General features: G+C 42.3%; 1 protein-coding gene across 1 annotated transcript in view; it reads right to left on the reverse strand.

Moving 5' to 3' along the window:
* Window positions 1-22,015, reverse strand: part of LOC109918556 (von Willebrand factor C and EGF domain-containing protein-like) — a 214,613-nt gene that overhangs the window by 127,877 nt on the left and 64,721 nt on the right. Inside the window, exon 7 of the mRNA XM_048607283.1 lies at window positions 19,110-19,232. Coding sequence (XP_048463240.1) covers window positions 19,110-19,232 — 123 coding nt within the window. The remainder of the gene's footprint in view (window positions 1-19,109; window positions 19,233-22,015) is intronic.

The following is a 22,015-nucleotide window of genomic DNA, read 5'->3' on the forward strand; positions in this document are numbered from 1 at the left end:
GGTCAAGGCCCGAAACGTCAGCCTTTCTGCTCCTATGATGCTGCTTAGCCTGCTGTGTTCATCCAGCTCTGCACCTTGTTGTCAACTGAAATGTTTGTTTCTCTCTCCACAGATGCTGCCTGATCTGAGGAAAACCTTACACATGCAGTGAGTAGTTTGGATCTGGAATGCACAGCCCTGAGAGTATGGTGGAGGCAGGACCAACTAAGGCATTGGAAAGGGAATTAGATTACGATCTGAAAAGGAAGGATGGGCAGGGGTACAGTCGGAAGGCAGGCGAGTGGCACTGGGTCAATTGTTTCTTCCAAGAAGAGTTGGCACAGACATAACAGGCCAAATGGCCTCTTTCTGTCCTGTAACCATCTGAGATTCTTCTTATTAAAGTTAGAAACCAACCTTTTTTTAAGTCAAGCAGGTCAGTCAACCCATTGGTGAGAGGTAGTGCAATGTGGTCATTTTTTTTTGTTTTAATAGTATAACGAGACAAGCCAAACAAATAGAATTAAATATTTTTTGATTGTAAGTATTGATCTAAAGATAGAGTCATAGAGCTGTACATCACAGAAACAGACCCTTCAGTCCAACTCATCCATGCTGACCAGACATTCCAATCTGACTTAGTCCCATTTGCCAGCATTTGGCCCATATCCCTCTAAACCCTTCCTATTCATATACCCATCCAGTTGCCTTTTAAATGTTGTAATTGTACCAGCCTCCACCACTTCCCCTGGCAGCTCATTCCATACGCACACCACACCCTGCATGAAAAAGTTACCCCCCACCAAGGTCCTTTTAAAATCTTCCCCCTCTCACCTTAAACCTATGCCCTCAAGTTTTGGACTCTACTACCCTTTGAAAAGACCTTGGCTATTCACCCTATCCATGCCCCTCATGACGTTATAAAGGTCTACAAGGTCACCCCTGAGCCTCTGACGCTCCAGGGAAAACAGCCCCAGCCTATTCAGCCTCTCCCTATAAATCAAGCCCTCCAACCCTGGCAACATCCTTGTAAATCGTTCAAGTTTAACAACATCCTTCAAATAGAAGGGAGACCAGAATTGAATGCAATATTCCAAAAGTGGCCTAACCAATGTGCTGTACAACCCACAACATGACCTCCCAACTCTTGTACTCAATGCACTGACAAATGAAGACAAGCATGCCAAACGCCTTCTTCACCACCCTGTCTACCTGCAAGGAGCATCAACATCCCTGTGTCTCTTTGTTCGGCAACACTCCCCAGGACCTTACCATTAACTGTATAAGTTCTGCCCATTGTGGGCCAAAGGGCCTTTTACTGTGCTTCAGATGTCAATGACTCTGTATCAGAGATAGATGGCAGCATGCAAATGTATTAGGTGCAGAATAGGTGCATAATCTTCTAGAGCTATGGGTGGGACATAAACACTCATTATTCTGTTTTGCCTAAGGCTACTACAATTATAATGTCAGTCAAGCTACATGTATCAAAAAGCTCAAGTCGCCGTAGCCTTACTAGACATTAAAGAGGGATGACTGGTGGGGCTCTAACCTGAGGGTCACCATGCCACAGGCGAGGGGCAAGGTTGAGAAGGTAGGACCGTCACGGTAACCTCAGCTGGAGTGGGAATTGAACCCCACGCTGTTGGCATCAATGTGCATCACAAACCAGCCACCCAGCCAACTGATCTGTAATTAGCATAATGTATCAGCAAGGCTGATTTAAGTACTGTTTAATTTAAAGTCCAAGGAGATCAGCACTAGTTCAGTCCAATTATAACGTGGTTTCAATTATTGGGCCCCAACACCTACGTTAGAATCCCAGCTTAGTTCCAGTCTGAAACCTTTAATTACAGGTGACCTCAAGTGACTTGCGATAACCCAAACATTCCCAACACAAGGTCACCACATGCTCGGGATCCTCAGGCAAAAAAAAATCAGAGACAAGAAACTGAGCCCATCCCAAACTTAGTATTTCCTAATAAACATCCCCTTACAATCTTTCTCTACTAATGGAAAAGTTAACTCCCCAAAGTGGCTAATTACAGACAAGTGTAAATAAATAGAGTAATTTTTGGCTTTTTAAAAGCCATACCTGAGGTCAAATTAGATGCAGGTCAACTCCGCCACTTTACAGATGAAAAGCAAATGCTCCGACTTCAGGGTAAGAGACAACAACAGTAGATTTGCCTTTGATGTCAGGAAAGAATAGGTTTGCAGGTGATTAAATGTACAAGCTTGACAGACAGGGACTCAGACAGGACTTTGCAGAGTGATAAGCCTTCAGAAAAGAAATTTACTGATTAAAACGTGGGAGTTCAGCCTGGAGACAGAAGAACTTACAATGACAGTTACAGCCGCTGACCATAATAATCTCTTCTCTTGAGATGTGAAGATTATTAACACTGCTGCTTGCTGGGTCACTTCAAAAGAAATGGCTGAAAAACACACACAAACAAACGTTCACTATATTAAATTAAATCTGGCTGCTTGTTTTCAGTTGTGGCTTGCAATAACCACTGAAGCTCAGTGGGTGTACTCACGCCTAGATCAGAGGCTGTAGGTTCAAGTCCCAGTTCAGGTCTTAAACTGAAAATAGGAAATACTCGGAGTTCTGAGGAAGGGTCACTGGACCCGAAACGTTAACTCTTATATTTTCTTCACAGATGAGGCTGAGCTTTTCCAGCAACTTCCGTTTTTATTCCTGATTTACAGCATCCACAGTTCTTTCAGTTTTTATAGGAAATGCTCTGCTGTCCCCTCTCCATAAATGCTGGCTGACTGACCCAAAGAACATTTCCAATATTTTCTGTTTTTTAGTCAGGATTTCAGCATTCACGATATTTTGATTTTGAAACTAGGCTGACACGTCTGTACAGTGCTGAGAGAGTGCAGAATTATTGGACATGATGTCTTTTCAACATGATATTAAACTGAAGCCCTTTCTGCCCTGTCAGGTAGTGCCTTTGGCACTATTTTGAAGAAGGGAAGGGCATTATCCCTCAGTATCCTGGCCAATATCAGACAAGTGAGTGAATCATAACAATCGTATAAACACCACCTCTAGGTAGCAGAAACAGCACACATGCACAGAGAGAGGTCAAATGAAATATCTACATTTATTATGACAGACAGCCCAAGGCTTTGACAAGCATTACATTCAATTGAATTTCAGCATCTGCAGTATTTGGTGATTGTATTAATTTGAAACGATCTGTTTGAAATGAGCAAGGCTGTGGGACAGAGATCATTTTATTGCTGGTTCAGTTCTGTTGAGAGACTTATAGTGGCTCTCTGAGAAGTCTCATTAGCTTCAGGCTTTTAAACTTACAGCTTTTATTCTGTAGCTATTCTTGGCCGCTGTTTTCTTCAATAATTGTTTCTTTACAGTTGGTTTCTTTACACCACTTTCTCCTGAGTTTCCTTCTCAGGGATTTTGAAAGAGCCAGAGCTACCTGACGCTTTGTCTACACCAAGAAGCCTTTCTGCACCTTCCTCCTGATCGTCAATGAGAGCTTCTCCATGTCAACAGCACTTTCCATTAAAGCGCTTGTTTATTGTGGCTAGGGTCAGACACCCTCCCCTTACAAGTATGCAAATCCACCACAAACTTACTGCTGGTATGCAGCGTGGATGTAACCTGTGAACATCAAAAGTCACCAGCCACCATTTGGCTACCAACTACTTTGGCGCTAGTCGCACGCACTTTCATATATAATTGCCTGGAAAGCATAATAGGATGTCTGATGGTCCTGGAAGGTACGAAGTCCATCAGGTATGTAGAGCTCTCACTGCACACTTGCTAAATTCCACTCTCAAACTCTTCTGATGCTAAAAGACTGCTAAAATAAAGTGACTTACTGCAAAAGCTCTTGTAAAATAGTTCTAGTCTTATTGTTTATTTTTACTTCTGTTGCACTTTCCTGCCGCCTTTTCATTGCTACATGTTATCTTCCCTGTAAATAAATCTGTCGCAGTGGTTTAACCTTGAATTCAGTGGATATCAGTGCCTACCCTCACTAAAATGTGATGGGAATTCCATGTACTACAAGAAGGTGTTAACTAGACTGCATCAGAACCTTTAGACTGACTTATCAACAGGAGTATAGGCAGAAAAGGCCTAGACTGTAACACCTAGTACGAAAACTGTGAACATGCGAATGAGTCAGAGCCTGATTTACGATCGAGGACTACTTAGCGCTCAATTTGGAATAAAAATAGCAAACACGAGTCAGTCCAACGATTGGGTCAACCATATAAAATCTGTTGATTTGAGACATGGACAGACATGTTGTATTGTCACACAATGACAGATGGCAATGGAGACAGGTCCTAAAGATGCTGAAATCTGAAAAACATTCATGCTGCGAGAAACAAGTTCTGGACCGAGATGCTGGCATTTCTGGCCTGAGGTTTGCTGAGTACCCATTCAATTGTGAAAGAGAAGAAAAAAAAAACTTGACTAGGCCTCAATCCAATATCAGTGCGAACTCAAAACACATGTAACTCAGCTCCTTGGCTTCAAAGCAATAAAAGAAAAACATGAAAAATAACCATCAGAATGAAAACTGACAAACTAATATAAATTTCTCCAGTGTGGAGACTTATGTCAGCTCCCTGAACAAAAAAAAACAGGCCCAGCTCAGATAGAGCCAGAACACAAAAGGATCAACCTTCCACCTCTCCGTGTGTAAATATCCTCACAGGGACAGATCCTTCAGTTACTTTCCCTCTTGGATTTGCAGCAATTCTAAAGCCGCATGTGGAGAACTGAACAAATGTGGACCAATTGCTATTGAACTCTCCCTAGGGTTAAGCATGGGTATACAAACATACCGCATGGAATTACTAACAGCTAATGTCAAAATGAAATTGTTTCGCAGTGGATTTGGCAAATTGTCTTTGCAAGAGCAGTGCTGGCCAAAAGCCAGGCTCCATGCTTTCCCCCCGTCTTTTCTGGCCACAGAAAGCAAAGCAGATGTTTTGAAGTGATCTATGTTACATTTGGTATTTCATGCCACATGTTTGAACCCACCAACTCACACTGATGTGTAAGCAGATAGTTTTCTGTGTCACTAGATCCCAAGTTCTTTTTGCCTTCCTCACCTGAAGGAAAAAGGCTTCTGTGTGCCTGAGAAGAGGTTGACAGGCTTAATGGCTTGCTTCTGTATCATAAAGACACTGTGGGACAAGGAAGGTCAGATCTCTTTACCAAGAATTCCTCATTTGGAAGCTAAGATGGCCTGTCTCAGCAGGATATTTAACTACAGAAGGCATCACATCTGAGCTTAATCCTGCGTTTACAGGATTGTCAAACCTCCAGAAATGCCTTAGAGCTTCTGCAATTGACAATTAATTTCCTGGACACTTCTGAAAGCAACCAGGGAGAAAATTATCACGGCATTAGGTAAGAATTGTCACTCATTATCAAGTTATTTCAATATTTTTTCCAACAGCTATAAAACATTGGAGGTAAGAGGTTGTGGAAGGGTGCAGGCGAAGCTCTTTAACTAGGAGTCAAAAATAATCAAATCAGATCAGAAGAAGGCCTTTTTAGTTTCCCAATTGGTGCATTCCAAGGAGGAAGAGCACAGATGTTAATATAGCAAGTATTCTATCAGGCAATTGGGATTAATTTTTTATTTTGTTTTATATATAGAACCCCTACAGTGTGGAAGCAGGCCATTCGGCCCATCGCGTCCACACCGATCCTCTGAAGAGCATCCCACCCAGACTCATACCCCACCCACCCCCCACCCTATCCCTGTAACCCTGCATTCCCCATGGCTAACCCACCTAGCCTACATCCCTGGACACTACGGGCAATTTGGCATGGTCAATCCATCTAACCTACACATCTTTGGACTGATAAATTCATTGACTGTGTAGATATAAAGGGGGAACAAGTGGGACAGGTTGGTGAAAGGAACTGTCAGGCCGAGCAGGAAGTAAACACGACCCGCAAAGAAAGCTGCCTTTGATACTGCTTGGCTTGTGTTCAAATTGACATTGGTTACAGAAGAAGTTTGGTTAAAGATAAAGATTGGAAACTAAGAGTTCCTTTTAGATGTGAGATTGTAATCGGAGTTACTTTTGACAAAACTGGTTGAAAGCACGCACAAAGTGTCAGGATATGACTTCCCGCTGACATTTTAAGACACTGAAACTAACAATCAAAGACAAAATGAAATAGTTGTGTGAGAACAGGTTATGTATTTACCAACGGTCAAACAAGATTTGGCTTGGTACTGATATATCCCATTAGAAGCAAGATCAGGTCTCATGCATTCTCAGAGTTTTACAGGGGATCAACACGTGAACACCGAGAAATGTTTGGAAATGCTATTAAAACTGATTGACAAAATTGGTAAGAAAATCCCAATTAAATTCATATGAGGCATGGTCAGACTTCATTAAATTTAGAAAACAGGATGGACTTTCTTTCTAAGAATACATAAGGGAATTTAACAGGCTATGTGCAAAACTGAAGTTCTATTCGGAGATTCCTAATTTACTGCTTGCCTTTAAATTGTTGGACTGTAATAAGGCGTCAAACATGGATAAAATCACAGCACTAACTGGACTTAGGCTTTCAGAAAGAAACTCGCTTCCAGAACCAATGTAAGAAGTCCAGGGAAGACAGTTATTTCCCGACAGCTTTCATGCCTCAAGTGGGACAGTTAGCAATAAATGCGAGGAATGGCGGATTCAATGCCAGTGGCAATGAGAGACTGCCCTGATACCATATCAATACAAAACGAGAATTGTACCTAAAAGGTGTGAAGTTAGATATACGTCTGGTATTTATAACAGACATCAGGAATTGGAGAACTGTAACTGAAGAATAGGCCCCAAGAAAAGTGCATGTTTAAATTGTGCTTATATGCAACTCAAAATACCATTATTCAACAAATTATCTGAAATGGAATGACAAGGGTTTTGAAATTACACACAACATGGAATATTTGGAAGGGGAAGGTGGTGATACTGATTAGGCAGAGGAAAGTTTACTGTTTATAAGAAGCTTCAGCCCAATAACAAACACTTTAGTCACAGATTCATTCAACTGCAGTCTGTTGAACAGTAGAAATATTGACCACATTGCGTGAATTAGATTCGTTAAAATGGTACAGATCCTTTAAATGATAAAGACCAAAGTAATGTTAAGGAATTTGAGAGTTCTACCTGTTTCACATTTGGGTTTAACAACATGATGAAATCACTAAAAAGAAATGTGATTCTCTCTGCAAAAAAAAATCTGGGGTAAATCAGCGCAAATATTGTGTCAAGTGAAATATCCTTACAGTTGAAAAGACTGTCAATAAAAAAGGTCAAATGAAATTGGACATCAAAAATGGAATGGCAATTGTTTTGGGGAAGTCAGTTGATTTACAGTTTGCACAATCTGGTTGTTATTGTATTCCTTTAAAAAGAACTAACAACTCCGATCAAAATACTGATGAAGTGTTATTGACATCAGGAGAAAGGGGAAAAGGCTAATCATCTTAAAACCAAACTGGCGGTTAGCCCGTCCATCTTCACACAGTATAAAAATCTTACCAAAGGAGGTGAGAGTAAGGGACATTGAGTACACGAAACATGTAGATGAGATCAGAGGGTTCCTATGGTGCAGTGCTACTGTCCCTATCTGAGTCAGGAGGCCTGGATTCAAGTCCCACCTGCTCCAGCAGCGTGTAATAACAGCTCTGCACGGGTTATTTAGAAAACTGTCTACAAATGAGATCGATGATAAATTAATAAAGCATATATAAGAAGACACCATCACAGCCTGAATGGAGTTTTAAGAAGACATTTTAACAAGTTTGCAGCAATTCAATTCAAGGTCAAGAATAAGGAAAATAAACATTTTCATTTGCACTTTGTAGACAACCTGATTTAGTCAGTCCAAAGTAATAGGGGAAAAAGTAACGGAGAAACAGATAGGGACTAGACTTGGGCAGTGGTTAAATTCCAAAGCTTACAATGGTAGAGAATTTGCCAATTATGAATTTTGGGATGCCTGTGAAAATATAAAGTTTGCGGTAATGAAGACAGCAGTGGAAAGCTCCTTTTGTAACAGATGTTTAAAGGAAATAACATGGTAATTGATGAGATGTTTCATAAAATCCTAGATGACGAAGTTTTAAATTAACATCTGGCCTGCCATCGCCGTCCACGCAAAGAACCCGCTGCAAGTGGTTGGGGATGACAGTTATAACAATTGTTTTTTGGAAGAAGTTCAAAAATTTCTTTTGTAAATGAGTGGTCATATCAGCTGGAGAATAAACCACAATTAAACCACTTTTCCTGAGTGCTTGAATGCCCTGCATGCAGAGAAAAAGACATTCATTAATGCGAAGGTTTCAGCTAAAATTCAGTGAGCCTTATGGTATCATGTAAGGCCAGCAAAAGTAAATTTTAATCCAGGGACATAACAGGAGAAATGGAAAGTTCTGGGTAAGGTTATAGGTATTGTTGCACAACACCAAAGTGTTCGGGTGCATTTTGTGAGGTTAATTGACACAGTGCACTTCACATAGCCATAGACTGGACAATTACAATAACCAGAATATGACAGATTAAGAGATAACAAGGTGTAGAGCTGGATGAACACAGCAGGCCAAGCAGCATCAGAGGAGCAGGAAGGCTGACGTTTTGGGCCTACAGATTAAGGGCTGCTTAAATATGGGCAAAGTGATAGCGAGAGGTAGGACAAGGCTATCTGGCCTAAAATCAATCCAAAAGTTGGCACCAGTGCAACATATCTGCCAGAAGGGGCCAATGACTCAACGAATGCCACTGGCAGGCAGTCCAAGGCAGCGGCAGTGTGAGCAGGCAGTCTGAGGTCACCTAACATCTGTGGCAACATTGAGCATGGGGTGGGGGGAGATTGAGCCAGCACGGGGAGAGAGAGCCCATTGTGGCAGAGGAGGCCAGCGCCGAGGAGATTGAGCCATTGTTTAAATTGCGAGGCCAGCATGACTAAGCACTTAAGAAGGATTGTAACGTCAAATTTATAATTTCATTTCTTCATTTTTCTACTTTATAAGGACCGTACTGTCAAAATTTTACATTATTTTTCTCTCACTTTGTACCTAAGATTTCATACCTAGGTGCCTTTGTACCTAAGATTGAGCTGGGAGTGGCAACTTTGTAAAACTTTTCACTGTACTCCTGTAAGTACATGTGACAATAAATCTAATTTTATTCTAATTCTAATAGTGAGAGCATCGAAAGCACTGACAAATACAAACATTGACTGAAAACGCAAGATTGACTAAATATGCAAAGATATGCACGTTAGGTGGATTGGCCAAGCTAAATTGCTCATAGTATCCAGGGATGTGCAGGCTAGGTGGGTTAGTGTTACAGGGATAGGTTAACGGTTGGGTCTGGGTGGGATGCTCTTCGGAGGGTCGGTGTGGATTTGATGGGCCAAATGGTCTGCTTCCCCACTGTAGGGATTCTATGATTAGGTACAGCACTCAAGAGCCATAGATTGGCAAAATGAGGTAAAGACATGGAAGCCAGAAGAGGCAGCACAAGTTCTGAAAGGGATGTGGAAGTGCACGTGGCCCGAGGAAAAGATCGGGAATTTGTTAAAAAGAATTCTGAGCTCAGATGGGCAGATCTTGCAGTCGTCCAGAATGAGACAGAAGGGTGAGTAAAGGTCACAGTTTTACAGGAACAAATACTACGGAACAGGCAAGGAAAACCCGTAAGAAGTCCTTACCATTGGATATTTTTGAGGCTACAACAAATTAGTAGATAAATTGATAATGGATGCCAAACAAAAAGTTGGATAGGTGAAAACAATGTGGTGTCTATATTGAGGTACCAGATAGAGGTCAGCAAGTCTCCTTATCTAGATGGATATGCACAGAAAAACTACTCCCTGATAGGACATTCAAAGCTAAAACCAAACTAGCCTGGGATTTCAAAGAGGATTTGGTGATCAAGATTTTAACAGTGGATTTTCTATGAAGCTTGTCCACTTTGGCAATGCTTCACATACCAATCTTTAGACGGCTCTTCAAAAATGGCAGAGTTCATCATATTTCTGGTGGGAAAGATTACTAAATGTCACCATTAGCTTGGGAAACCAATAGAAAGAAAACAGCAAGTTTAAAGTACCTTAGCTGCTGAAATATTTGTTCTAGTAAAATATAGATGCAGGAATGTATTAATCCAACATTCCAAAGGAAATCGTACAATTGAAGTAAGTTTGCCCATACAAGGCTTTGTGGATAATCGTTCTTTATGGATCAACATACATTCAGCAAAGGGTATCTCTGATAATAAGTTGAGGATTGACTTAACTCGCTCTTAGAAAATAGATTTCCAAAATAAAGTGGGTTGAAGCAAGTCACCAGTTGTTAGATTGTTCCAGACGAAAAAAAGGAAGTGCTTCCTATAAGATGCTACAAGAGAAACTCAAAGAGGAATGCCTGGTTTCATGTGACATTACAAGAATATGAAAATGCGAAAAGTATGTTGTGTGACAAAATATGCCACGCTTTTTTTTATTAAAAAAAGGGAGAAAACAGTTGCATTAGAAGATAAGTTTTGGAATATGAAATAAATTATTTTGTTTAATTTTCGTTACTTTTGTTTGTAAGTCTTCAAAAGTTTTATTTGAAGAAAAGTGAATCTGTTATCTCTTAATAAGGTATGTCGTTAAGTAGGTGATTGGGGGAGTTGACTAATTCAATAACTGGGGGGGAGGGGCATATTAAGGGGGTGGGTCCAAATGAGCTGCAATACTGAATTGTGAATAAACTCTATCCATATAGAAAGATATCTTGGCTTCTGTTTCTCCAACTGACTTTGATCTCAACTAATAACTTGGATAACAGTCTGGAAAGGGAAATCCTACCTTCCCAAACTTAAATTCTAAATGATCTTCCCTTTCTCATGCTTGGAGCATGACTTCCACTGTAGCATCACAATTTCTGCCCCAGGTGAAATCAGCCACAGAACAGGAAAGCTGAAACCTACATGACTGATTTCTGACTCATTGAATAAATAATCCAAAGACATTTTTCATCATTAGCCTTCAGAAATATTGATCTATTCTACCTTTATAGACCGTCAAGGGGCTGACTCAAATCAGGTTATGTTATTAGAGGAATGCAAATGCTTCTTTTCTTAAGAATCAGTTTTAAGGTCCATTATTAAGGGTTTGTTAAATCAGTCTTGCTTCCATCATTCTGCTGATAAAAGCAAATGTTAAAGATGTGGTTCATGTGCTCATACTCAAAGCACACACTATTGGAGGGGAGTGGTAAAGGGGCATTACTATTAGCTATTGTCATCAAACAGACCTGCGATATAACCCTCCAAAAAGTTCTTTAGAGTTGTCAATTTAAGATTGCTTTGTGCACTGAAGTTACAAAGTGCACGACTTTATATTCTAAAAGGGATATAAATGTGACAATCCTTTGAATATTTTCAGCTCTTTGATCAGAGCTAAGTATGAAAAAGTTACCTCTGATAATGAGCAAATAAATGGTGTTTGAAATTGCTTGATCTTTACATAAACTAATATAAATTTCAAGTTATCATTATTGCTCCTGAAAATAATAATACACCTGCTTGTTTGATCAGTGATATCAAAGTGTGGAACATCATTAAATGCTCAGTGAATAACTTTTCTTACTCTTTTTTAATATTAAAAACACATGGGTTCACACCAAAACATCGCATGGGCTTATAACAGATTGTTATTTAAACCACTGTTATTCCTGAGTAAGCTGAGTGGTTTCTTGTTAAAAATGGATGTAGCCGAGATATGTACCTGATTTCCGACATATTGCCAAACTCCTCCAGTTTATCAGGGGTTGACAGGGGGAGTAGGTAGAATTCTGAGAAAGACTCACAATAACCAGCACTCGGGACTGCGGAAGATCTGTCTCCCAGATGGAATTTTATACATGTGGTAGGGGCCCTGACAATAGGCACCAAAATCAGGGGGATTCCATAGTGACTGCTTGCAGATGTTGGCCACATTTTATTAATTAGTTACCGTCAGTGAGTGAGCAGCTCAGCAGTCTGAATCAGGTTTACACCCGGAAGAGGAAACCATGGAAGAATGCGACCTTTCAATCTAGGTAAGTTGGTTCTGTTGGGCATCGAAGCTGGAAGGACAACAGTAGGTACATGGAATAGGAAGGCACACTTCTCTGAAGTGCCAGCAATGACAACAGGGGTCCTTAACTGGCTGCTTTAGTTTTTCAACTGGATTCCGGGAGGGGCCATAAAACAGTATGGTGGCAAGATGATTATAGCCACTCCACCTCCACCTTTCACAGTCTTTCTATCAGATGCCCCAGCCTCCAGCTCTCAGCCTGTCCACTAGAGGGTTGGTACAATCCAACCCTAAATCTCCAACAGGGAATAACAGACACTCCCAGTATCCAGCATGGGATATACTTTCCAAGTAACCAGCATCAAATGAGGGGGTGAGATAATCCCCAGTATCCACCATAAAGAAGGGTGAGAATGAAATACCCTTGCAGTATCTATAGGGGTACGAAGGGAGGTGGAGATTGAGATACACTCCAAAGTGAGTGTGTAGGAGAGTGTGGAGGTTGGCAGACTTCGGGGTTATTGAGATAAATTCCCAACATCCAACACTCAGTGGGGGAGTGAAATGCATTTCCAGTCTCCAACATGGGGAGGCGGTCAGTGAGGTACATTCACAGAATCTGACACGTCACTGTTGAGGGAGGGTAGATGGGAGTGAAATACACACCAGTATCTGGCACTAGGATGTTGACAGAGGTAGAGGACGACTGAGATATGGTTCGAGCTTCCAACACTGAGGGGCGATTGAGATATGTTGATGGTATCCAACATTAGTTGGTTGGTCAGGGGATAGTGGCTGTTCTGGGGTTCATTCCTAGTTCCCAATACTTAGCAATTAAACTGAAAGAAAATTCCAACTGATGAACGTAATAGGAGAGATATAGAAAATGTGCTTTCCATGGATAGAGGCCAAGTATTTTCACATACGTTCTGAATAAAGTTTAAAACCAAAATAAAAGCCAAATATATGAAATCAATAAGAGAAATGCCAGTCAAAGTAAACCATAATGAAACTGTCAAATAAATTGACCTCTTCTTTCATTTTCTTTTTCAGCTTGTCAATGTGGCCTGTTGCACTGAAAGCTTTGTCAGGTTTCGCTGAACAAGCAGAGGAACTGGTGGGTCATATTCAGTCAGACCCTCTGTTTCAAATTACTCCACACTGACAAATCAACACTGACAGTCTGTCTATTGCCCAGCTCCCCTGGGCTTTATTTAGCAAATTTTAATTCTGGAAGGAATGCCACAGTGTGTCCTCTCTTTATTACTTAAAGCTGAAATATGTTAAAGCTGAACATCACAGTATCTGCAATTTTCACTGGGGTGGAATTTTGATCCCAGTTAGAGAACAGAGAGAGTTGTTACTGTTTGTCAGGGCTGTTTGAGTTCAGCTTGACTGAGCAGCTGCAAGAGTTCGGAGATTGAGTCGCAGTAATATTTGGCTCGACAATATTTGGTCTGCGACATTTTTAGCTTCCTTCTTCCTCTGCTTCATACTTTCATGTCTAGTTTGGAAAATGAGAAGGTCTGACCAAGGTTTCTCAGAAAGAATGGACTTCACTTCCTCACCTGTGAGCTAAAAAAAAAAATGTGATCTTGGATATCTAACATATTCATGCCACAGGACTAGCAATCCAGAAACTCAGGCTAATGTTCTGGGGACATGGGTTCATATCCCATCATGGCATATGCTGTAGTTTAAATTCAATTAAAAATCTGAAATAAAGAGCAACTAACCAATTGTCATAAAAATCTATCTGCTTCACTAATGCTCTGCAGGGAAGGAAATCTTCTTGGTCTGGCCTACATGTGACCCCAGACCCACAGCAATATGATTGACTCTTAACTGCTCTTTGGAAAATTAGAGTTGGGTAATGAATGCTGGCCTAGCCAGCCATGCCCAGAGCCATTGAACAAACAAAATAAACAATTAACATTTACACCAATAAACATTTAAAAGTCCATCTTTTGAAGAAATATATATTGACTGCACAAGCAATAGTCTTAGACTGCCCTGTCAACCCATGTGGCTCCTTTTTCTTGTCATTTCTGAAATTGCCTAACCTACAGCAAACCAAGGCAGAAACAGTATGACTCGGACTCTATTACTTGGACAGAAAACAAAAAGTGGGGACAGCCAACAAGTGAATCATTAATTCAGGAAGGGAATGCACGAGAAACAAGAGACTGATTAGAGTCTACAGTTTGTTAACACATGGAATAATACGATGTGATTGGCAATGGATTCTTCGAAGGGGAAACTAGATAAACACATAAGACTTCTGCTGATGAGGGTTTGATGAATTAGTTTAGCAGGTGGTTTTTATGGAGCATAAACAGTGATAAAACCTACACACTCAAGTACCAGTTTTCACACCCTGATACCAAAGAGGGGCAGCTGGTCTTTCTGAACATTGTCTTTGTGTTGAGGTTGGTTGGCTCGCCGAGCTGGTTTCTTGTTTTGCAGACATTTCGTTACCATGCTTGGTAACATCCTCAGTGCAGCCTCCAATGAAGCGTCGGTGTGTTTTGCCGCCTGGTTTTTAAACTCTAGGGTCCGTTGAGATGGATTGCCTCACTTCCGGGTTTCCTTTGTAGTGGAATGTATATGGGGTCGAGGTCAATGTGTTTATTAATAGCATGCTTCATGGAGTCCCATGCTTCCAGGAATTCACGTGCCTGTCTCTGCCTAGCCTGTCCCAGGATCTTGGAGTTGTCCCAGTTGAAGTCGTGGTTCTCCTTGTCCATGTGGATTGAGATGAGTGAGTATTGGTCGTGTCTTTTTGTAGCCAGTTGGTATTCATGTACTCTTGTTGTTAGTTTCCTTCCTGTTTGTCCGATGCAGTGTTTCTCACAGTCTCTGCAGGGGATCTTGTAGATGACATTGGTCCTGTCCATGGCGGGGAGTGGGTCTTTAATTCGGGTGAGCAGTTGTCGTAGGGTTGACATGGGTTTGTGTGCCACTCTGATGCCCAGCGGTCGTAGGAGTCTTGTGGTGAGTTCCGACGTGTTCCTGATGTAGGGTAGTGTGATGAGTGTGTTGGTGAAAACCAGAAGTGAGGCAATCCATCTCAACGGACCCCAGAGTTTAAAAACCAGGCGGGAAAACACACCAACGCTTCATCGGAGGCTGCACTGAGGATGTTACCCAGCATGGTAACAAAACATCTGCGAAACAAGAAACCAGCTCGGCGAGCCAACCAACCTCAACACCCACAACCCGAGCTACAAATCTACTCCAAAATCTTATTGTCTTTGAGTGCCCAGGAGACTGAGAATCCTGGAAGACCTTCTGATGATCTAAGCAGAGACAAACAATGTTTTTGTGTTACCATGCCAAGCACTATGCTGGTGAGAATGGATTCCCTGTTTGAACAGATGAAACTTCTAGAGATATAAAGACCAAGGAGTCATCAGAGGGTGCCTTGCCACCAAGAGATCTTTCAAAGGAAACTAGAAGACTTGTTCTGATGTGGTCTAGTTTTGAACAGCCAGGAGGTATTTGGAACTATATCAACAAGGCTGCGTATCTACAGAGAGCAAGTGGCATGATGCATAAACATGACATGGGGATTTCAGCTGTGTTAATGTGCTGATTTGGAAATTACCTTCTCTATAGATTAGTGTATTTCTTACCTAAGTAACAATTAGCCATGTTGGTTGTTACAGTAAACGTTTTAAAACCTAATATTTTGGCAAGTAATTCTCTCTGACGGTCGCTGGGAAATTAATTTCTCTTCTGAAAAATTATTTGTCTCTGTGGGGATTGTAATACATTGTCAGACCACTGTTAGATCCAAGCTTGACTTTGTTGTTAAGCCTGCCGATAAGAGGGGTGCTGTTGTAGTTTGGCGTACTGACCTCTACATTGCAGAGGCTGAGTGCCAGCTCTCAGATACCTCCTCCTACCTTCCCCTCGACCATGACTGCACCATGGAACATCAGGCCATTATATCAATTATGGTAAGTGACCTCATTTCATCTGGTGATTTCCCCACCTCTGCTTCCAAGCTGATAGCTCCCCCAGCCCTGCACTGCTCGCTTCTACCTCCTTCCAAAAATTCACAAACAGGACTGTCCAGGCAGACCCATTCTTTCAGCCTGCTCCTGCCCCACGGAATTCATCTCTTCCTACCTTGACTTCTCTCCCCTGGTCCAGTCCCTGCTCACTTACATCTGTGATTCCTCTGACACTTTACGCCGTTTTCAGAATTTCCAGTTTGCTGGTTCCAGCCACCTCCTCTTTACCATGGACGTGCAATCCCTTTCCACATCCATCCCCCACCAGGAGGGTCTTAGGGCTCTCCACTTCTTCCTGGAGCATAGGCCTGAACCATCCTCACCCACCACCACCCTCCCCTGCTTGGCCGAGCTCATCCTCACCCTCAAAAACTTCCCTTTTTAACTTCTCTCATTTTCTTCAGGTAAGAGGGGTGGCCATAGGTACCTGCATGGGCCCTAGTTATGCCTGTCTCTTCATGGGGTATGTGGAACATTCCTTGTCCCAGCCCTATTCCAGACCCCACCCACAATTCTTTCTCTAATATATCATTGATATCATCGGTGCTGCTTCCCTCTCTCATCTGGAATTGGAAAAGTTCATCGATTTCACTTCCAATTTGCACCCTGCCCTCACTTTCACCTGGTCTATCTCTGACTCCTCCCTTCCCTTCCTCAACATCTCCGTTTCCATTTCTGGGGATAGACTGGCCACTAATATCCACTGCAAACCTGCCCGACTCCCACAGCTACCTGGACTATACATCCTCACACCCTGCATCCTGTAAAGGCTCCATTCCATTCTCCCAGTTCCTCCGTCTCTATCATATATGTTCAGAGGAGGCCAACTTCAACAAGGGAGCCTCCGACATGTCCACCTTCTCCCTCAACCGAGGATTCCCTAGCACTGTTGTTGAGCGGTCCCTTAAATGGGTCTGACCCAACTCCCGTGCTTCCGTTCTCAACCCTTCTCTTCCCTCCCGCAACAGTGATAGGGTTTTCCTTGTCCTCACCTACCATCCCACCAGCATCCACATCCAGAAGATCATCAGACGTCATTTCTGCCACCTCCAGCGAGATGCCTCCACTGGACACATAGTCCCCTCCCCTCCCTTGTCATCTTCTGCACGGACCATTCCCTCTGGGACACCCTGGTCCACACTTCCTTCACCCCCAACATCCCCCTCACAGCCCCACGGCACCTTCCCCTGCAAACACTGAAGCTGTAACACCTGGCCACTTACATCCTCCCTCCTTAGAATCCAAGGGTCCAAACATACCTTCCAGGTGAAGAAACACTTTACCTGCACTTCCCACAATCTAGTCTACTGCATTCGCTGCTCACAATGTGGTCTCCTCTACATTGGGGAAAATGAAGCGTAGACTGGGTGACTGCTTCGCAGAACATCTACGTTCTGCTCGCAAAAAAGACCCTGAACTACCTGTTGCCTGCCATGTTAACATACCATCCTGTTCCCTGGCCAACATCTCGGTCTCGGGCTTGCTGCAGTGTTCCAGTGAAGCTCAGCAGAAGCTGGAAGAACAACACCTCATTTTCCGCTTGGGGACCCTACAGCCCTCTGGACTCAATATTGAGTTCAATAATTTTAGGGCCTGAACTCGCCCATGTCCTAGCCCCCTACCCCACACACCAGGCCTTATTATCACATAGCCTGCCATTACACACCACCTATTGTTAGTCACTAACAGTCCCCATTAACAGCCATTCACCTCCCAGCCTGATCATTATCAACTCCTTGGTCTGTCCAACTGTTCTTCTCTCTCTTTGGGCTCTATCCCCATCTATCATTTACTCCTTAGCCACCCCCCACCCCCCCCCCACCCCCACACCCTACCTTCTAAATATAAACTGACATTTTCCCAGCTACCATCAGTTCTGAGGAAGGGTCACCAGACCTGAAACGTTAACTCTGATTTCTCTTTACAGATGCTGCCAGACCTGCTGAGCTTTTCCTGTTTTTGTGCACTGTCAAACCCAATGGCCTATTTTGCAGTACCTATTCAAGTTTACATGTGAAACTGGAATAGATAAGAAGCTGTTGTAACTCCAAATAGAACTTCAATCAATAAAATCTGCATGGTTCTATGCTACAGAGATTAGTTTACCACCTACAACCATGTCCCAAGGAAGAGCATTCGAAAAGAGAATTCCAACAACTATTTCAGCAGGCAATTCATGCCGAGGACTACAGAAAGGATTACCCATTTAGTATTTCAAACCCAATTGAGACTACCTTCAGCAGTTGTACTTTATGTAAAGACACTATTCTCCTAGAACCAGTCAAAGTAATTCAAAATTTGCTCTTACTTCCCAGCTGGACAGCCCTTGAATCACTGATCTGCGTTTAAATTTATATGTTAAATTAGAGTTTCCACGCTCTAGCTGAAGCTAGCCAAATCTTCCAACATCACTTAAACCCTCATGACATTGGTCTCTTCTATCTCAACAAGAGCTCTCACTTACATTTTCTGTAGCGAACACATTAGAATCTCTCTCTGTCTCACACACACATGCTCACACACATTCAGACACACTCTCTCTGCTCTCTCTCGCACTCTCTAATTCTTTCAGACTCACACTGTCTGGAAGGTTCAGTTATACTCAGGAAATATTGCAATGCTCCAATATTTTAATAGTTTCATAGAGACCCATACTCTCGCAAAGCCCAGGAAAGCACTTGTTAAACAGGAAATGGACACATGACATTGGGACAGCATTCATTACTTTGGCTTGCCATCAGCAACATACAGAACGTGTACTCCAATTGGTTAAATTTAGCTCTTTAAGTGATCGAGTGATGAATGGGCATTTGCCTGAGTGCCATTGGTACTGTATCCTAGCAACAGTCCAGGCCTTCCGTAAGAAAGGTTAAAATTAGTTAAACATTTTGCTTAAACAGTCATGGTAATAACATAATGAGAATTATCATAGGATTACAAGGTGAAGTGGTTATGAAAATTTAAATTCCTGCCCCATTGTTCAGGAATGACAACAAGAAACACAATGGAGAGGTGTTTCCTACCTGCACATGAATGACCATTGCTCTGCAGGTAGAAGCCAGACCGACAGGAACACTGAAAGCTGCCCACCACATTCTGACACCTCTGTTGGCAAGGAGACCTGTTCCCTGCACATTCATCAAGGTCTGCAATACAACAGCACGTCAGTATCAGACTGGAAAGGGACAATTTACCTTCCCACTGATCTGTACACATCTCAGTGGGCTATTTTTGAATAAAGAGCTTATAAAGAAAGTATCATGAATGAGTACTGATGCACTTCAGCATGGTAGGTCTGGGTTGAAGTAATGAGATTAATAGCAATAACTATAATAATTAATGAATAATAACAATGACGAAGAAAAGATTCTTTGAAGACATATCTGCATGCTTCATCTGACAAAACATTTTACCTTTGAACTATGGTAATAGACAATAGTCTTATGTTTCTGGCCATGTTGCGCTGAGAGGTGAGAGGACTGGCAAGATATGGGGAGGAGAAGAATCAGGAGGGGTGCCCAATGAATTTTCACTTTGTTGGCAACTTGGCACGGTGGTGGCATGTTTGGTGAATGTCTCGCCGGCTGGGAGAACAACTGAACTACTTATGTAACCAATTCAAGGCCACTCTGTTATGCCGAGGCTTTATCACCGTGTAGCAACTTTGTGGTGATGTCACAGAGCTGCTTCTCACTGGGAATAAATAGCACAGTGTGGGCGGAGCTCAGGACGAAGAGAGAAAGAGTGCAGAGAAGCATGTGAACTAGATCAAGTAGCATTAGGCATAAATTCCATGGAATTGTCTCAATAATGTAACAGGACAATTAGTGTCTGGTAGACCATGTCTGAGACTCTCAATACCATGTACTGTAGCATTTCGTCCTAATGCATAAAAAGCAGCATTATAAAGAAGTGGAGACTTGAAGACAGTTCTTGACCTTGCTTTCTCCTCGACCATTCTGTCTTGAACCAAAATCCATGGATGCAGGCATCGAACTTCATCATAAAATACCTTTCTGCCTTTGTGAGCATTTTTGCTGTGGCGGCATGGCCCATTGCCATGTGGGGAGAAAACTCCAGTGAACATGGTGGCCTCCCAGTACTTTAAAGAGGAACCGGGTACTCCATGACCGATATGTAGGAGCACCCAACAGCAATGTCCACTCCTGCAGCTATGGAGCCAATGGTAAATCACAACCCTCCCCAACTCCCTTCTCCAATCACCAGGCTCTAGTCACCCTACCACCTACAACCTACATCATGAACATTCATCAAGGATCTCTAAGGTCCTTCAGTAGATCTGTAGCTCGGGTTGTGGGTGCTGTGGTTGGTTCATCAAGGACGCACAGCCATTGAGGTGCCATCTCCCAGGAGCTACAGCCTCAGCCTTAACCATGGCCCCTGGAGGCACTATTGAGGCTGACTATCCACTCTTGAGGGTTGGCAGCATACTTTATTGAAAAACAACCCTTGCGGCAGCCAGTAAATTAGTTGTTGCCACCGAAAAGTGTTAAAGTTAATCTCTCTCTGCACCATCGCTGTAGCTGCAACACTGTATTCTGCATTCTGTTCTATTACCCTGATGCACATATGTAGGGTATGGCCTGCCTGCATAAGCATGCAAAACAATACTTTTCACTGCATCTCAGTACATGTGACAATTAAGAAGCAAACCAAATCAAAATGTCACCTTGGGTCCTGCTTTTGAGCCTTGCAATGGAAGTGCTATCTCAGGAAAATTCAACGCAACTTGTACATCTGTACACAAGGAACTTTTTATTAAAAAGATGGAAATTCCAGTAGTACAGCACTCTTACAGTACTGCAGTGGAGTCAGCACTGATTTAGTGCGCAAGTTTACAAAGTGGGACTTGACCCACAAACTTTGGATTCTGAGATGGGAGTGCCACAACCAACAGCTTTGAATCATATCGGAAAATTGTCACACAGTCTCCAGCAACCACCAGTTTAAAATCACCTCAAATTCTACTGGACTCCTGTCGTGACAGGAAATTGGTCAGAAAGCTAAATGCAGCGTTTGAATTGTTAAACAAGGTGACAGCACAATTGGGTGCCTGAATCGCTTTCTCTTCTGGTGCCAGTCGACAGTTTCCGACCCATTATCAGCGAAGCCAGGTTGAGGAGCAGACGAGTGAAACAGCTTCCAACCTGGAGGTGTTAGATTCAGAGGAAAGCAAAACTATTATAAATATAAACTTCTCAATGGCATTTCTGAGGAGCAAAGGGTAATGAAGGGAAAGGGCACTGAATGTACAGCATTATATTTCTTTATCAACAAGGATTCCATTTTGTCAGAGAATTTCTCAGTTAAGAACAGCTTTTATTTAAAAGTTAATCTTAGGGTCTGCTTGAAGTGCAAAGTTCCTGAAACTCAAGTACATAAATTTAACAAGTCTTACCTTCAATTAGTTACTTATCGAGGACTATTTAATTGTGTTCTCGACCCAATCCCTGATCTTTCCTTAATCCTCCCTCTCCTTCCCCACCTTTTATTTGGTTCTATACTTACTTCATTAACTTCTTCTTGTTTCGATGAATAATCACCAACCGGAAATTCTCTCTGTCTTTCACCGTACACAGATGCTACCTAAACCATTGGGTATTTCCTGCATTCTCAGATTTTATTATAGATTTCCTGCATCAACAGTATTTTGCGTTTAAATCAGTTAATGTGGCGAGATCGTTTACAGCATAGGTGGATGATAGCTGGGAATTCAGGGGGGGATCCATATTCCTGGATCCTTGCTGAAGAGTTGAGTCTTGTGTCCTGCCATTTAAGGCACATTCTCTAAGAGGGTCATTTCAATGGGAAAATATACAGGAACAGCTTTTAGATGAAGCCATACACAATTCTTCAATTTTCTGACTAGATTATTACCTGTGCTCACCTTGGTCACATTGGATGATCA

The sequence above is a fragment of the Rhincodon typus genome, chromosome 17 (assembly GCF_021869965.1).
Source record: "Rhincodon typus isolate 14 chromosome 17, sRhiTyp1.1, whole genome shotgun sequence".
Taxonomy (NCBI): Eukaryota; Metazoa; Chordata; class Chondrichthyes; order Orectolobiformes; family Rhincodontidae; genus Rhincodon; species Rhincodon typus.